The sequence below is a fragment of the Trachinotus anak genome, unplaced genomic scaffold (genome assembly GCF_046630095.1).
Source record: "Trachinotus anak isolate AG129_WGS33_773 ecotype Australia unplaced genomic scaffold, CSIRO_AGI_Tana_v1 ptg000002l, whole genome shotgun sequence".
NCBI lineage: Eukaryota > Metazoa > Chordata > Actinopteri > Carangiformes > Carangidae > Trachinotus > Trachinotus anak.
In genome coordinates this window covers 25,445,490-25,463,344 of record NW_027273853.1, presented here as the reverse complement: position 1 = coordinate 25,463,344, position 17,855 = coordinate 25,445,490, and the positions used below count along the sequence as shown (strand labels likewise).

Genomic DNA, 17,855 nt, shown 5'->3' with positions numbered 1-17,855 from the left:
AGTAGCTTTTGTGCTGAAACACAGAGGAAAATTCAGCCTGTGAATATTTTACCTCATGTCACACATGCATCCATAAACACGAGGGATAAGCTCTTAATATATTTTAGTGTTCAAATAAAGCAGTTGTGTGCTGTAAGATGCTGGACTGTAGATGATGTACTGTTTGAATGGTTAAGACATTCTTTCTTAGTAATATGCACCATTTCATTTAAAGTGTCCTCAGGGTGCACATCTGGGCTTGCACTTCCTTTAAGCGCCCATTCAGCTCAGAGTGAATATCATGGCAAAGATTAAACACGCACTAACACTACGTCAGGTCTCTCAGATGACAGATCCATGAGTTAAGAACATCAGTTTGCTAAACTCATGTCTATGGCAAAGTCCCTGCATAGTCAGTAATGTGATACTATTATATCAGCCACCAAAATAACAAGCACAGATGTTAGAAAGTTCATCACAATACTTATGAGAACCAGAAAATGCTGTAATTTCAGCATGAATATTTTCTACCCTCACTATTGATCTCAGCGGACTAATTGGACGAATCACCCTGCTGGCTGGAAACAGCACATTCAGCACTTCTGTCCCTGTATATATACCATGTTTCAGAACTTTTGACCCTCATTACATGTATTTAATGATTCTCCCATTTGTTCATTTAAGCTGGAACAAACTAGTTTCCAGAAGTGATGTCAGCGCATAGTTACTTCCTTCCTCTCATGTTATCCCATGTGAAACAGTTACTTGTTGTTCTACAGTCAGATTCCCCTGAGTCCTATTACTGAGGTGTGATGCTGAGTGTATGGATCTGTTTTATCAGGGAACGCTCATCTTTTCAAGGTCGCCCCAAATGATTGCCTTTAAACAAGTGCACGTTGTGGAAAAGCAGAGAGATTCGGAGAGATGGAGACACACACATACACAGAGGCACGTTTGCACCACTGTAGGTGTAATTATGTGGTTTGGTCACTATTGACACTTTGCCTGTGCGCATGTGTGTTTGCACACATTCACACACACATATCTCTACTCCAGGGAAATTGAGGAAGAGACAGGGTAGTGATGAAAGATGCATAAACAGGGGGGAACAACAAGTATGGATCAGGTGTTGAAAAACAAAGGACAAGAAGGGTGTGATAGAAAAGAAAATGTTTGGTGCAGTTCAAGCAGACAGACACAAACAGGTTGAATTGCTATTTAGCACAATTCATTTGGACAGGTATGATTGCTGTCATTTGGATTCTGGTGTAGAGCAAACAACCAGCCTGAGGTAGCTTGAAAAGGATGGTGTCAATCCATTCCAAATGAACTGTGGTGTGTTTTGCTTAAAGTGTAAAAATGAGTTGGGCCATGCGTACGAGTTCTATAATTTAAGCATGAACTCAAAAGCATTAGATGCATACCATTAGACACCAGGAAATCTATATAAACGCGATATAAAAAATCTATATAATTATGCTAATTGCTAAAAATCATTTGGTTACCATGGTGACATGGCTGCAGGTCAGTACATAAAGTGGGGGAATGCTCCAGATGCATCAAGTGAAAACAGTGATGTGTTGAGCTTGTGTCCTCCGTGTATTTTGGCTCATCAAAAAGAAGTGAAACATGGCGACCACGCAGCAGCTATCCTACTATAGTAGCACCTTTGTGTCCTGTTTATACCTCCCTGTCATTAGTTATGGTATATAATGTTAGGGATTTGGGCATGTGAGAGGAAGGTTGCCGGTTCGATCCCTGTGCTGGCAGGATAAAGTGAAAGACCTCAGCTCAAGGGTCACTACACTCCAAATGGTCCAGTGCGGCTCCTCAGTGGCTGTCAGACCAGACTGTGACCTGGATGGCTTCCAGGTGTGATTGTGTGAGTGTGGTCAGGGCATTCTTGCAAAAGAGAGCATTACTTTCAGTGAATAAACAGAAGGATTTAAAAAGCTAATGATAATCACAATGAATAATTTCTTTGTGAACTCTTTGTGACCACCAGAAGAAAAAATCAGAGACACACCAAAGTGCAGCACAAGTTGCTGTCATTCTATGGAGTAGACATGGTTTTGATTTTCCCCCCTGGGTGTCTGTAGCACAGATAATGAAGGATGACAGTCACCAACATAAAACAGACAAGAATGTCCTTGGTGTTGACAGGGTGAACCACACTACAGGTATGAAAGAAACCTCAACTGTTACTTGCTTTTACTATTTTGCGTATTTTAGTCCATCAAGTTATTTCTGTGACCCTAAATCACATTTCATTCAGAGCATCAAGCTGCTTCTCGTTATTTAAACACTGACTTCACGGAGATACCAAGTTTTTATGTGACAGCGTTTGGTCGCTGAGTGATGCTGTCACCCACTTGACATTTGAAAGCACTCATTACTCAAGTGGAAGCTACGATTGAACGGGAAAGTTGCGATTTGTTTATATAAACAACGACGTGTGCTGGTGGTTTGCGTGTGTGACTGATTGCTCGGCTCTCGCTGCTCGGCTGCCTGGGGAGCTCGCCTGTTTTTCTCTTCCCTCTCATTAAACATTATCTATTTTGCCTCCTCTCCTGTTCTCCTCTCCCATCTCTGCACAAAAGCTGCCGACCCTCACAATGTCACTCTGTGACAGTGGAGGGGACACTGACGGGGGCAGTCTGTCTGTCTGTCTGTCATACCAACATAAAAGTATGCAGACAAATGCAGAACTGCTTCCTGTCTCAAGGGATGCTCTCTGTTGGTTTGCTTCCTGTAGACAGTTCATCTGCCTTTCTCTTTCTCTCTCTCTCTCTAGATTTAATTAACTGGTCTTGATTGTCATGAATGTAACAAGAGTAGTCAAACTACTTCTTACACTTGAGCCCAGCAAAGAGAATAGAATATACTGCAGACATTTTTGTATATATTTGTGTATTCAGCTTCTATTTCCTCTCTTTGTCACTCTCTCTCTCTCCCACACCTTCACAACTACCAGTTTATTTCTCACTCTCAGTTCTGGCCAGCAGCCTTGGAGTGGTAATGGTGGTCCTATTACATGTCCCCTCACTGGCAGCCCTAATGGTGGTTTCACGTTTCTCTTGAGACGGCCATTACCTCCCGGCCATTTCAGACAAAGAGCCGGTACCTTTACAGTCTGGCCCTGGAGCACATGATGCAGACACTGTGATGACCTATAAGCACTTTGTGACCTGTGAATCAGAGTAGTGTTTTTAAAGGGAAAACATCTGGAAGGTGAGTTTGAGGACAGCTGCTGCATAAGTGTGGTTTTGTGAACATGTCATCATATGGTGGAAGAAGATGATTAAAAATATCTCTCTGTTCATGTACCCACCAGTTATTTTTGAATTCAAATAACTCACTGAACCACTCACCTTAGTCTGCACAGACTACAAAAACTGTAAACCTTGATGATTGAGATCATCCATGAAGGAGCCCTTGATTCAAACCTCAGTTGAAGGCCTTTTTTTGGCAGCCTCTTCAGCTGTCGGTGTCGTGAGGAATGATGCAGAACTGCTCCAAGGTGCACCCGCTCTTTATTTCTAAAAAAAAAGCTTATATTGCTTTGACTTAGAATCAGATGTTGCACATCACAGGTGATGATGAAACCCACTAAAAATGTATTTTGTAGACCACTGTAGGAGTTTAGTCTGGCGTGGCTGGGCTGTAGTTATTCGACAGACATAATGAATAATATAGTATTTCTCACAATTCTAGTTAAGGCATTTTAACAGACAAAAATCCACTGCTATGCTAGTGGCTCTACAAGGCTATACTTGGGGGGGGTGGGAGAAAAATTTGATTCACTTAAGTGTTAACCTTATTCTAACTGCTAACTGTTGTTGTCCTGCAATCTGTTGATCAGAAGTTCAAATTCACAGCAACTATGTCGACATTTCAAGCCCGAGAGCTTGTCAAAGCTTGGTACTTCAGAGTAAAAGCCCCAGTGGTTCTACTTTGATTCATTTCATCATAACAGTACTTTATTTAACTTTATTATAGCAGGAATATATTTAACTTTACTTAGGCTACCTTAACTATAACTTAGTATGTTAACTAGAGCTTCCAAAGCTGGAAAATTTAGTCAATGAATACATTAGCTGATTAACAAAAACATAATTAATAATATTTTTATAATGGCTTAATCTTTTCCATCATTTATGAAGCAAAATGTTACATATTTAATTGGTTCAACTCCAATGTGACAATTTGGTGCTTTTCTTTTTTGCATCATTGTAAATTGAACAAAATTTTAAAAATATGAAAAGTAATAAATAACGATTCTTGGTTATGAACATATAAAAGGTGGTGCTTTCATGCAGTGCTTGAATATCTTGAGTATTCTTTTACATTATACGTGCATATAAATGAAGCCAAGTCTTAGCAAGAGCTGAGAACTGGAAGTGTGATGGATACACAGTCCAGTTCCATCTCTGGCATTCGTGTAAGTTTTCTTCTCACAGTGTGAATTTACCACTGTATATTCAGGAATTGGCCCTGCCATTGTATTTGTGTTCCCCTGTGTGTAATATGCAATAAAAAGTGTGCTTGCATAGTACAGTATGTGACTGTACTGTGAATGAATATCTGAATTAATTAATATTTAGGGAGTAAACAAGTGAGATAAGTAAGGCATCAAATTATCAGTGCACTTTGAAATAAATTTGTGCAAGCAATTCTTTCTGTACAATTCATATCCTTTCTCATAACATCTATGGACTCATATTAAATATCAAGAAACATGTTGTATCTATAGCTCGAGACAAAACTAAGCTGCTTAAGTCCCAAAACACACCAGGAACAGCCATCCCCATTGTTTTCTCTGTAAACCCACACACTGGCCCAACTGTGAAAAAGCAGCATTTTTTCAGACTTGTCCTGGCTTCACTGCCTTGACCTCCTCTCACTGAGCAATAGCACCCTGTCCTCTACAGTCTTGTTGCTATCACAGTGGTGGAGGAGAAACTTATTGTTGAGGTTACAATAAAAAAAAGACCTCTACAACCCACAGTCAAAAATTAATCATTATAAAATTAGAAAAAAAAACATATTCCAGGGAGCCAGAGCTGTAGAGTCTCAGGAAAAAGAAATCTGGTGAAAGAACACAGAACATCTCCTGAAGTCAGGGCACCACTGCAGATTCACCTTATGTACTTTATATAACTCTTGTGTTGTATCAGGGTTGGTTTTGGACTAAAGGCAGAAGAAAAACAAGAGAGGAAAATATAACAGCACCATCTTTTGTGGTGGTGTTGATATATTTTTCCAGGAACTAATCAGTGGGTGATATTGTTGTTAGCAGTGTTACTGAGTTTGCTGTGAGGAGTGTTTCTGATGTTTCAAGTTCAGGAGGTTTTTGTTTAAAAAAATAAAAAACAGACCAAGGAAGGAATTCCTAACACTGTAAGAGCATTTTTGAGCATTTTCACTTGCTGGCACCTGTATCCTGTGACTTTCAATTTGAGTATTTTAACGCAGATCTAGATCAAGATGCAAACAAAACCATCACTGAACACCATATTTATTCTGGGGTAGGGCCTCTCTTTGCTTCCACAAGATGTTGGAAACACTTCTTTGAGATTCTGCCCCTTGTGGACATGAATGCATCACATCATTTCTGCAGATTGTTCAGCTGCACGTTGATGTTCTACCACATCCCAGAGATGTTCTACTGGATTCAGATGTGACTGAGGAGGCCACTGAAATACACTGAACTCGTTGTCATGTTTATGAAACTAGAAGGGGCAACTGTTGCTTTGTGACATGGTGCATTATCATGCTAGAAGCAGCCATTAGAAGATGGTCAATTGTGGCCATGGAGAGGTGCACTCAGATACTCACAATCAAACAGTGATTGATTAGAATTAAGTGGCCCAGAATGTGTAAAAAAAAAACTAAACAAAAAAAAAGAACTTTCCCCACACCATTATAGCACCACCAGCCTTGACTGTTGACACAAGGTTCTTGACTGACAGGAACCTTTCAGGAACCTACTGCTACAACAGCAGTCAAAGTTCAATGTCACTGTGACCTCGTGTTTTTGGCCATAACTCACAAGTTCATAAGCTAATCATGAGCCAATTTAACAGTGTCTAACAGGAAAAAAATGATGAAGCGATGACATTTTGATTTAGACATTCAAAGTTCCACTTCGGTGTCACATCATAAAAGCACTCCTGGCCATTATTCATCGCTGTAACTTAGGAACAGAAGCAGAGATTGTGACCATATTTCCTGCAATTTGACAAGTTGGTGGAGGCATACAACTGCGAGGCGGTAATTGTAGTTAGTTAAGGAACACAGCTATGACGAATAGACCATTGTTTCAGATTACATAAGACTAGAGATGTAATGAATGTACTGAAATAGCCATCACCTCACAGGCCATCTCATCTATCCTGGCTTGTTTACATTCTCTAAAAAAATATCTAAAATATCCCTAGGCAAACTCTGTGTGATACTCCTTCTTCTCAGCTCCCCTCCGCTTCATTTTGTGAAGTAGAATCCATCTTTTTCTGGCAGGTTGGGAACTTTTCGGTGTTTGCCTGTGTGCGATCGATCAACATGCATAATTCATCGTTAGTGGGTTAAGAGCAAGCTCGGCTCCCCTCTCGCTGGGCCCTTTGATTTTCGTCTCTCTATCTGGCCCCTCAGGGAGAGCTATAGCCCTGCTGCTAAATCACCTCACACACATGCTTCTGTGTGGGCACACACATGTGTACACACACATAACACATGCATTGACACAGTGCGTGTGCCAATGCATGTGTGCATGGTTGTGCTGAAAAAGAGATGGAAGAGGTGATTGAAGCTCTTTGAGGCTTTAAACATCAGCCTCGGCTGCTCAAGTGTGTCTCTCTCCATAGGACTTTGTATTAGTATTATCAAGCAATTGCGAGGACTGTCTAATCCCCTCCGGAGATTCTTTAAGTCTCACAGACAAAGTGTGACTCCCGACTTTCAGCTTAAAGCCCACACTGGGTTTCATTTGTGATCAGCTGCCTGTTTATTTCCACAACAGCAGTGGAAAATGTGTAGTGTCTGTTGAGATGCAGCGAACAATTTGTTAGTGTTAAGACATCAAACCAGTGCATCCAGTGTGTCTCAGTCCAGTGAGTTCAGTTTTATAGATTGTTTCTATTAAAGTTGCATCACAGTTTTGTCATTGACTTCAGCATCACATCCACATTGGTATTCTGGACTGCAGTCACAAAATTTCCATATATAGATACCAATGCAACAGGAACATGATAGCAGTCTGTGTTGTGCCTGCAAGAAACTTTGCCCTCAGATGGCTATTCCTCCATCCATCCATCCATCTATCCATTGGTCCCTTGGGCAGTGGACAAGGTGAAAGGCAGCCTGGGACAAGAAGATAACGAGACAGCATTTGACAGGAGTAGAGGCAAGAGGAGGGAGGAGGGCTGAGGATGAAGATTTAGATGCGGGTTGAAAGAGGGAGAGAAGTACTGGAGAAAGTGAAAAGAGTAGTGAAGGGCGTGAGGAATGCGAACAAAGAGAGACGGAGAGATTGGTTTACAGCAGAGGGGAGGAGATAGGGAGGTGGGGGCAGTGGCTTATTTGCAGAGAAGTCTAAAGATGTGAAGTTGACAGAAGAGAGGACACCAAATCAAGTACCTGGTCTGATCTAATCTCTGATCCCTGTGCTTTATGGATACACCAATACATTCAGTGGAAACTGCTTGGTGTCCTGTGCAGCATTTTACACAGGGATCCCTTTTACCCAGACAGACGGATGTAATTACTTTAGATAACGTTGGATCTTGACTAGACTTTAAACATAAAGATCAATGGGTGTGACCAGTGCTTGGCTGCAAAGTGTACCGTGTGCTGTTGCAACTCCTGAGTATTTCAGTTATTAGTTTAAGTTGTGTTTGGCACAGCGGTGCAGTGGTTAGTACTGTTAGCTCACAGCAAGAAGCTTCCCCCGGGTACTCCAGCTTCCTCCCTGGTCCAGCAGGAGAGCTGTGACCAAAGGATAAGTGGTGTAGCTAATGGCTGGATGGATGAATTTAGCATTTTGTGGAAGTCAGGTAATCAAGTAGTAAACAAAACCTCTGCTTCGCCAGATTTATTAATTAACCTGGTTCAACTTGGACTTACTGTACCAGGGTGTGCACGCTCACAGTTATTTTATTTAAATGAGTGATGAGTACAGTCAGTTTGACCTCGAAATTATCTGACTAAACGATTGGCTTGTTCACAACCTGCATCAGGTAACACTCATATTTTCTGTCCCATCTGACCCACAGTATTTTAAGTGATATCACTTTTTTCCGAGATCCTAGCATTTCTTTAATAGCTGATGATTGTAGCTACTGTTTACACACAAAGATAACTTTTGATTCCTTTCAGGAGTTAAGCATTGATTAACAAGAGGTCAAAAACAAAAACATATGAGATGTGAGATCAGTAAACAACACTTGTCCTGTTAATTCTCTCTATCTCTCTCCCTCTCTCTGTGTCTCTCTTTTCACATGTCACTCAGCCCTGTTTCCTGTAGTCGTGTTCCACTTGTCCACTCCAGCCGCTTAGACAAGCTAATAGCTGACCTGACAGCGGTCATTCAATACACAGCACAATTACTGCCTGGCCCACATACGGCACAGCCATCACTCCAAGCAATCAAACCGCGCTCTCACTTTCTCCATCGCTCCCCGCTGTCCTGTAACTCTCCAACTATCAGGGTGGCTTCGTTTCTGACCCCTCTCTAGATTTACTTCCCCCCCGCCCCGCCACCCTCCTCTTGGCTACATTGTCATCCATCTCTCGTCATTTTCCTTTTACTTCCACCCTCCCTCATTCATCTCCACACTCCCATCTATCTCCTCTCCATCCCCGAAGTACCTACTTCACCATTTCACCCTTTCCTCTCTCATCTCCTGCCACTTAGTTCAGATGAAGGTGTCAGGTCAGTAGTAATCAATGAGAGATGTGTCCAAGCTGAGCTGCACTGAGTCAGAGCGAGTGCATGTGTGTGCATCAGTGTGTTTGCTTGTTTGTGTGTGCGTGAACGCTTTGGTGAGAACGTGAAGCAAATGCACAATTTCATGTATTTCTGCATGTTTTTGTGCAAATTAAAGCTAATTGTTTGTTGATGTATATGTGCGTGCCTGCGTGCACGTGAGACAGAGGTAGTTGGTCAGTCAGTATTCTCAATCAATACCATAATCACTCCTTCTCCCTGCGGACACTCAAAGCCTCGCTCAGGACCAAGTTCAATTGTTTTTTCTGTGTGTCTTTCATCACCTGTCAACCAGCCACAAGTCACGATTAATGCTATCTCTGCCAGATGGGGATACATGTGACTAGCATGACAAACAGTCTGCGAGATGTGGGAGGTGTGTGTGTGTGTGTGTGTGTGTGTGTGTGTGTGTGTGTGTGTGTGTGCGTGCGCCTGCCACATGACGAATGACCTCAAACTAGTCATCTTATGTCCATTCCTCTGCACTGCTTTGTACAGATGACCCGCCCTCCTTAATTACATTGAAAATGACTCATCCTCGTTAATGATGTTTGACGTCTCTTGAGCAAAGAAATTAGCCAAAGCAGGGGGTGGAGAATTTGGGATGGGGGGGGTAGGCATAGAGGGTAGCAAAGGAAGACAGAGGCAGAAAAGAGGATGAAGAATACATTTCTTCAAGGTTGGAGGGCTGCAGAGAAGGACAAAGGATAAATCAAGTGTGAATTTAAAGGTGCAAAGGATGAGATTTTTTGTAAAAACAAAGAGAGTCTCTCATGGGTCTAGTCTACTTTTTGTTCTTTCTCTTCCTCTTCTTCACTATTATTCACTGATTTCATCCTGCACCTATACCCACACTCAAAAATAAACCACAAAAATGTGAATAATATAAATAATAAGGCCGAGGACATGGCTACTTTCACCCAGCATCTTTCACTAGAGTTGTTTTGCAGAAAAAGTTAAGGTGACCATTTTATTGTAGAGAGGAGTGAAGGAATGTTTTCTTTTGTGCATCTCTGAAAGCTCCACTCCCCAATCCTTCTAGAAATTAAGTAAAAATCTCATGCATGACAGAATATATTAAGAAGAATGAGATTAGAAAACTCCCTACATAGAAAACACTGTAACAGTGTAATGTATTTACATTAAAGGCTCCCTGTGGAGTTTTATACCTCTCACCAAAAATGTAATTTAACGCTCTTAAATAAGGCCACATTGCATAATAAGTTTAATTTTACACATTAAAGTATATTTTGCTGGTTGTGTTTATGTACTTTTACTGTAACAGAGTATTTTTACACCGTGGTATTGCTACTTTCACTGAAGTAAAGGATCTCAGTACCTCTGCCCTCATTTGCGTAACAAGCTAATGTTCCAGTTATGTGGAGTTGTATTTTACCAAGTAAAGCATTAGCAACTTTAGTTACCCTTGACATTCCCATATATGGTGAGGAATTCAAAATAGTTTTTCACATTAATAATCAGCTGGTTTGGTGTCATGTTTATTCTTTCAGCACGGCTCACTGCTTTTCTCCATCTTGAGTAACTGAGGAGGAAAAAAAAAACATTTTATGGTTTGCATGTATGAGTCAGAAAGACAGCACAGTCACCCCTACCATCATCACCCTCACCCCACCACCCCCGTAGTAGGCATGCTGTGCTGCACTTAAACACTAATTTTTTTTTTTTGAAATTAGTGATCAGATATTTAATTATTCCCTTTTTCAAATGGTATTTAATTAAAAAATGTGGCAATTTTTTTTTTTTTTTTTTTTTAATTCCATTGCTCTAAATGTAAAATGACCTCTTTACAAGTTGTACTTTGGAGGATTGGTTCCAACCAACTAGCTTACTATGCTGTAAATGCAACTTTATTATTTGACTTTGTCAAGGTTCAAAGCAGGCGCTGATAAAAGTCACTATAACTTTATCCTCTTTTATAGTGAAGAGAGGAGCTGATTAAAGGCAATGACGGGGGCAATAAAAGTAATGATGGCAGCTGGAGCGGGAGAAAAGAAGAAAGTGGTGCAGTGAAAGAAAAAGATGAGGAGAGAGATGGAACATGATATCTAACAGTGAAGGGTACTCTCTGAGGTAAAACAAAAAGTTCAGTGGAACAAAAAAAAAGTTTCCCCTGAGGAGAACAGGCAGCTTAGAGAGAAAGAGAAGTAGAAGCATGATGATTTGAAATTCTTTGGCGCATTTATTTATGGAGCAGTTCAATCAAACCCTGGAGAGTTTACCCTGAAAGTTTAAACTGTCAGGGGAGCAGAACCCATCAGTGAGACTTAGATGTGCTCTAAACAAGCGCTCCTTGGTCAGAGGTGTAAATAGCCTGATTCTTACTAAAGCCTGAGGTGGTTAAACTGGAGGTGGGAGGGTCAGTTGGACCAAAGAGGAAGAAACAGGAAGCTATGTGTGGACTGAGGCACACTGACTCCATCCTGTTGGCTTATATTTAGGCTACATCTGCTCTAGCTTTGGAGTGAAATACTACATCAGTTTAAAGCCAATGTGTAACTTTTCTGAACAAAGGCCACTAACAAAGAGAGCAGTGGTAGCACAAGTAGAGAGGAGTCACAAAGACAACCAAACTAACTCAGTTTTATAGAACAATACCTATCTGAAGTCAGCTAACGGTAGCTAACAGCAGCTAACATAAGCTACCAGTCATGTGAGACCATTTGAGGCGTAGCAGCAAAATCTCTGAGTGTATTGATCAACAGTGCATATTACAGCTTATTCAACTTTTCATTTGTAAGAAGAAGAATGTGTTATATCTTCTTTAAAAAGTTCTTCAGTCAGGGTTGTTAATTACAATTTCATATCACATGCAGTGACCAGATTTGGTTCGTTCTGTGATATGTTGAATAATAACGGTCTTATTTCCTTGCCATAGTAGGATTGTTTGCTTCTAATGTTTCGGTTCCTCCTCCGGGCCTGAAGGGAACCCGGGGCAGAGTTGGGAGTTTGACGTGACTCTGCAAGGAGAGCTCAAGGATAGTACAGGACTGCTGTCCCCATAGTCATTAGCCTGCATCTGCCCCAATACACTCTCATCATCCATATCTATCTCACAGGGCTCTATCACTTCCTCTCTGGTGGTTTTGTTGTCTTAGCCCTATCTCTCTCACCACATGCTAGATAAATGCTGTCCTCTGCTGCCTCTTTGTCTCTGTCTCTCTCCTTTCCTCTCTCCCTCACCCCTCTCTGACCCTTACAGTATGTCTCATTGATGACTGATGGTCCTGCCTTATCCCCAGGCCCAGTCAGCTCTAATGAAAAGAATAAACTCATATTACATTCAAACCTATGGGACTTGACTCTCCAGAGAGCAAGAGTGAGCAGGCAGTAGGTGGAGGGGTGAAGGCAGAAACTGTGAAGGGTAGGAGTTAAAGAAACACGGCAGTAGATGAATCGACATAACAACAGTTGGATAGGAGTGGAAAGAAGGAACAGCACAAGAGAGAAATAGCACGAGAAAAGAAAGTGATGAAGGATAAAGATAATATACAGCTTCTGTATAAATTCTGGGCCAGAAAGTCAAATGTTCCTTTAAGAGAAAACTCCTTGACTCTCACTTTACTCACACTGTCTGTGTGTCTCTTTTGTCCAGTGTGAAGATGGTGCTGCTGTGGACAGCGGGTGATGTCTTCAAGACCACCTACTTTGTGATGAACGAAAGCCCCGCTCAGTTCTGGGTATGCGGTTCAGTCCAGATCCTGATCGACGTGGCCATCCTGCTCCAGGTGCTGCTCTACAGCGAAGACACGCGGGCCAAGCTTCTATGAGCTTTTTAATAAACCCCCCACCCCCCCCCACCAGCCACTGCAATGGCAACTGAATTGTCAGGGGAGATGCTAAGTGCCAGAACATGGAGAAAGCCAAAGTCAGTGTAGGGTTTTTAGGTGTTCAGCTTTGAATCAAAATATTTTGTGTTGTATAAGTATCATGCAGACCAACCGATTTACCTCCAAGTGCCATCAAACCAATTTTAGCCTTTTAGCCACATTTTTGAATCACTGTGCAACTGTAATGGCAGCTGTAACAACCAGTCCTGCACTGGTAGCTCTGCACTGGAATCTATTAGTCTCCCACTTCACACTCCTCACCCTACTGGGTTGTTCTCATGATACATAGTGTGTGTTAGCCTGGCATCGCAAGCTCGCTGACGGGTGTGCTTTACAGACTAAGAGTGTGTGTGTGTGTGTGTGTGTGTATATGTGTGCTTATGTGTGCTTGGCTGTGCATGCTTGCGTGTGTGTGTTTATGTGTATTGGCATACTTACTGGTGCGTCTGTTCCTGAAATCGAATTCTGCTTTTGTCATCTAGTGCCAAGCGAAGGCCACAGAATGTACAGCAAACAATGGTGACTACAGGGGCCATCGATCTGTGTGTTATAGCTGTGGTTTGTGGTTTGACTGACAAGTGATGCAGGTCTTCCACACTCTTTACAAAGAACAGACACAATATGTGGGCATGCCACCATGCTTTTTACCTCAGTCCCAAAATATTTTGTTGACACCAAAGAACACTGCAGAATAATCTGACAGGTCAAACTAACGGACAGGTAAAACTAAATTGTGTTATTTAAAATATGACAATTTACTGAATATTTTTTATATTTTTTTATTCCTGTGCAAGAAAGAAATACTCTATTTGAAAATGTATGAATGAGGAGCCCTGTGTTTTTGAATCCTGACAGAGAGATTTGGTTTAGTGACTGAAGAAATTCACTTTTAGGGACTGTATGAGAATTACTGTTGTGGGCAGGGGAGGGTAAATCTTGTTCCCTCCTATTTCTTTGGACTTTCTCTTTGACTTGATTAAAACTGGAATAATGCTCTCCCAATATCTTAAGATAATGTTGAACAATATTATGGTACAACTAACTATGCCACAAGTGTGTACCCAATTTAAACTTTAGGAGCAATACCATACAGTGTTTCCCTAAGGATTAAGTTTTAGCGTCACGAAAATTATCTTTTTTTTCTTTTGCCTACATGCAAAAGTTTTTTTTCGTGCTCACCCTCTCCAGAGGTTTCAAAAATGTACATACAGTACATTTGTTCACAGTGATGAGTGTTTGCCTTGCATATGTATGCAGTGTGTCAAGATTTAGGAAAACATACTTTTATTGAACATAATAAAAGTATAATCTTTACAATTACTGACATTTATTGTAAAAAAGATATATTAGCTAGCAGTTAGCTAGCTGTCATTCATTCTTAACTCACCTTTTCCAGAATGAGTTGCATCACCACATTATTGTATTATAAAATTACAGCGTTAATTTAGTTAAATGTGATGACATTTTCAATGATAAAACAGCATTTCTTTAAGGGAGTTCTATCCAAATATTATGTGTAAGTTAATAAAAAATAAATTAATTAATTAATCAGTGGCATAACACCACTGTGAGGTGCATTTAGGGGAAACATTGTCATGCACTCATTAGAAGTGAAACTGGAAAATGACAAATTTATGACAAATTGCAAAAAGTGTTGAATATTCCAGTTACCGTCTTTCTTCCTTTCTTTCTTTCTTTCTTTTTAAGAGCTGGGAATAAATAACTATCTGTTACTGAGACAGTAGGCAGCTTAAGGTGATAGTAAATAATACATAACATAATAATGATACTACAATATTGAAAATAATAAAATTATAATAATTATCACTTTAATCGGATAATGTTGTAACTTCTGTATCAGCTAAGTAGTGTGTCTGATTGAAGGTTTATATATAAAGGCCAGTGCTTTCTCACTACCCTCCCTTTAATCCTAAAATACCTTCTGCTCTTCCTACCTCCCTTATGCCCAAATAATTTTCACACAGTCCCTTAGACTAGAATATTTACTTTCTCTTTCACAGCATGTGAAGTAACTCAAAAAGGTGTGATCTGAGGTAGTAATCAAACTTTGGAGCAACGCTCCTTTAAACAAAGGACAGTTTGTGTAATGCATGGACAGCGTGCTAATGTTTTATGTTAAGTTCCTTCATTCTTCTGCATATAAAATCTTTGGTAAGCTGTCGTTCAGAGCAGTCCCAGCTGAGCTGTGGAGAGAACGAGGTTATAAACTGTAATGATGACTCAAGCGAGGTCATTTGCTCACATCTTATTAGCCTACCTCCCGGCTCATTTTGTTATCTGCCATGTGTTCATGTAGTCCACTTTTACTCACCCTGATTGCAGATAGAGAATTTCCCTTTCTAATAGGTTAAGGAGAAATATTACAGCCATAACAGATGACAATGAAGCAATAAAACCTTATTCATCCATTCCAACCTTCCAAAAAATGTAAATATGTTCACCAGTATTTTATTCATTTATTCATTTTTTGTAATCAAAATACTAATTCAACGATGTAGCCGCAAGGAGAATTGTGGCTTTTTTGCCTGTTTCTCAACAGCTTCCACTTAAAAAAGCACTGCAGGATAAAATAAATCAGTATCAGCAGCTGATCAGTAGTCAGCACAGGTTTCTCTTTACTCTCCCCTCAGCATGATTTAATTAAGTAACAAACCTACCTGCTCAGTCACCTTTTTAACTCTCCAGTTTGTGTCCATCTGTTAATCTATACCTGTCTGTGTAGTTTCCCCTCAGGAAACCTTGTGTTTAGATTACATACTGCAGTGGTTATGGTTTGCATCATGCAGACAGACTCTGCCTACAGATGCCAGTATGCCTCAGCCAGAGGATTACACTGTATTTGTAAAGAATAGGGGCATTGCATATGTATGTTAGTAACATCCTCAGGGTCATAAAGTTTTGGTCTGACTTTTAATAATCTGAAAAATGTAGAATCATTGCAAGAGTGCATAATGCACAAGATCCTTAAATATAACAGTGACTTTGCTTTAATATGAAATCCGTTTTTTTGACGTTTTGATTGTAGCAGAATTTTTTTAAGCAATAGTTTGACACTTTGGGAAGTAATTGCTTTCTTGCCAAGAGTTAGATGAGAAGATACCATTCTCGTATCTGTACAGTAAATATGAAACTACAGCCAGCAGCCGCTCAGCTCAGCTCAGCTCAGCTTAGCTTAGCTTAGTTTACCATAAAGACTAGAAAAACCGGTCCCTGGTTTAAAATCCCAATGTGTTATTTGTGCACTTTGGAATCAAACAAATGAGATATAGGATGTGTTGATTTGTGAGCTTTAGAGGTGCTGTTTGGGGGATGTTAACATTGGACAAAGCCAGCTTCTCTGTTTCCAGGCTTTATGTTAAGCTAAGCTAATAATCTCCTGGCTGTAACTTCATATGCACCATACAGACAGAGAGGTACAGATCTCAAACTCATCAAACTGTTCCTTTAAGGTTAATCAGTTTATTTCAAGTTTTGTTATCGAGGCATTGTAAGGTCACAAGCCAAAGAAGAAGCTAACATAGTCTAAAAGCAGAAGCACTCCCTCGTGTTTTTGTATATGTGCCTTCATTTGTGTTATCTGTACATGAAAACAACAAGCGCTGCTGTGAGAGGATGTGTTTAATGAAAGCTTTTGGGCTTCACTGTACCACATTATGCATATATAATGCTTCTCTGCTGGAGCTGTAATCCATGTCAAATATTTTTGCTATCAGTCAAACTGATACTTTATATGGGTGTGTGTGAGTGCGCTCAGGCTCTGTGTATACTTGCATTTTTCAGTTCTACTTATCTTATATTACATTTGTCGGCCATATTGTGAGCTGTGTGGATCTTATCTCCTCTGCCCTGCAAATGCATTATTTCTGCATTCTATATGCTGTTATCACCAGATCCAGATTTATATCTTTATATTGTTTTTCTACTCAGTAGAGGCTCAGCACAGCACCCTCGCTGGATTTGGTTCAGCATTTGAGGTCCATGTGGCCTGTTCTGCTCAAGGGCAGCAGGAAAGATTAACACACACAGAGACACACACACACACAAACACACTGCCTGGTTGTGGTAATCCCTCATCCAAGTTCACACTACATACTTATTGCCTCACCACTACAACATGATAAGAAGTGGGTGGGTTTGACTGTTACTTTTACCAGATTCAAGATATGTTTATATATTTCATGTATATCTTGAAATAACATTTTAATGAACAGATACATAAAAAACAGAAGCCTTATAAGGACTTGTGTGAATTTTAGTTAGTGTATTCATGGTTGCTGATGTTTCTTCAGGTAATGCATTTTCAAGCTCTATAAAACCAAATGTACAACCAAAAGTAATAGTTGCTTTTCAAGTATTTTAAAGTGTCCAAGAACAATGACAAACTGCTCAGCTCAGTGTCATGTAAAACTATGTGATGCTTACATGATAGTTATCTTAAGATGTAAAGGTCCTGTGTACATTAAAGACATCACGTATGCTAAAAAAGATTACTCAAAAATGTCAGTGTCCAAATAGTTTTTACTATCTTATGGAGACTATGTATGTGAAATATTTATCATGTTATTTTCTCAAATATAAACTATTTATATTCCAGCGTGTGGCCTTGTGTTGTTACTAGCGGCATGTTTTTAAATGAATGACTGTTTTGAAGCGCGTTAGGAGAAAATGATGACATTGATTTTGAAAGAAGGAAGAAAAATCCGATCAGATATGAGCTCAGCAGGCTGCTGCTGGAACCTCCAGCTGGATTTAGACAGGATTTCTACACAAAATCTGTCCTGGAATCTCGGTGGGGCCCAATGAGTTCAACCAGCTCAACTAGGCATATCAGACCTGGTTCACATACAGATAAAAATATGTTTATATACACTTACATAGAGATCCTTTCTATGCACCACTTCCCACTGCAGCTATCATACAAAGCTGTGATTTAGAGCGTGTGTGTCTGTCGTCCCGGGAAAACCTTGAGCTTTTTCTATTTCAAAGGATTGAGCGAGCATACCTGTGCACCAAATAAATCATGA

General features: G+C 40.3%; 1 protein-coding gene across 3 annotated transcripts in view; it reads left to right on the top strand.

The window, feature by feature from the left end:
- Positions 1-17,424, top strand: part of LOC139606121 (solute carrier family 66 member 2) — a 46,054-nt gene extending 28,630 nt beyond the window's left edge. For 2 of the 3 annotated variants that reach the window (XM_071458152.1, XM_071458146.1), the window contains exons 5-6: positions 12,576-12,708; positions 13,293-17,424. In XM_071458152.1, coding sequence (XP_071314253.1) covers positions 12,576-12,708; positions 13,293-13,385 — 226 coding nt within the window. In that variant the 3' untranslated portion in view covers positions 13,386-17,424. Of the gene's footprint in view, positions 1-12,575 lie in introns of all 3 variants that reach the window. The other variant, XM_071458158.1, reaches the window with a different exon arrangement.
- The last annotated feature ends 431 nt before the right edge of the window (positions 17,425-17,855 follow it).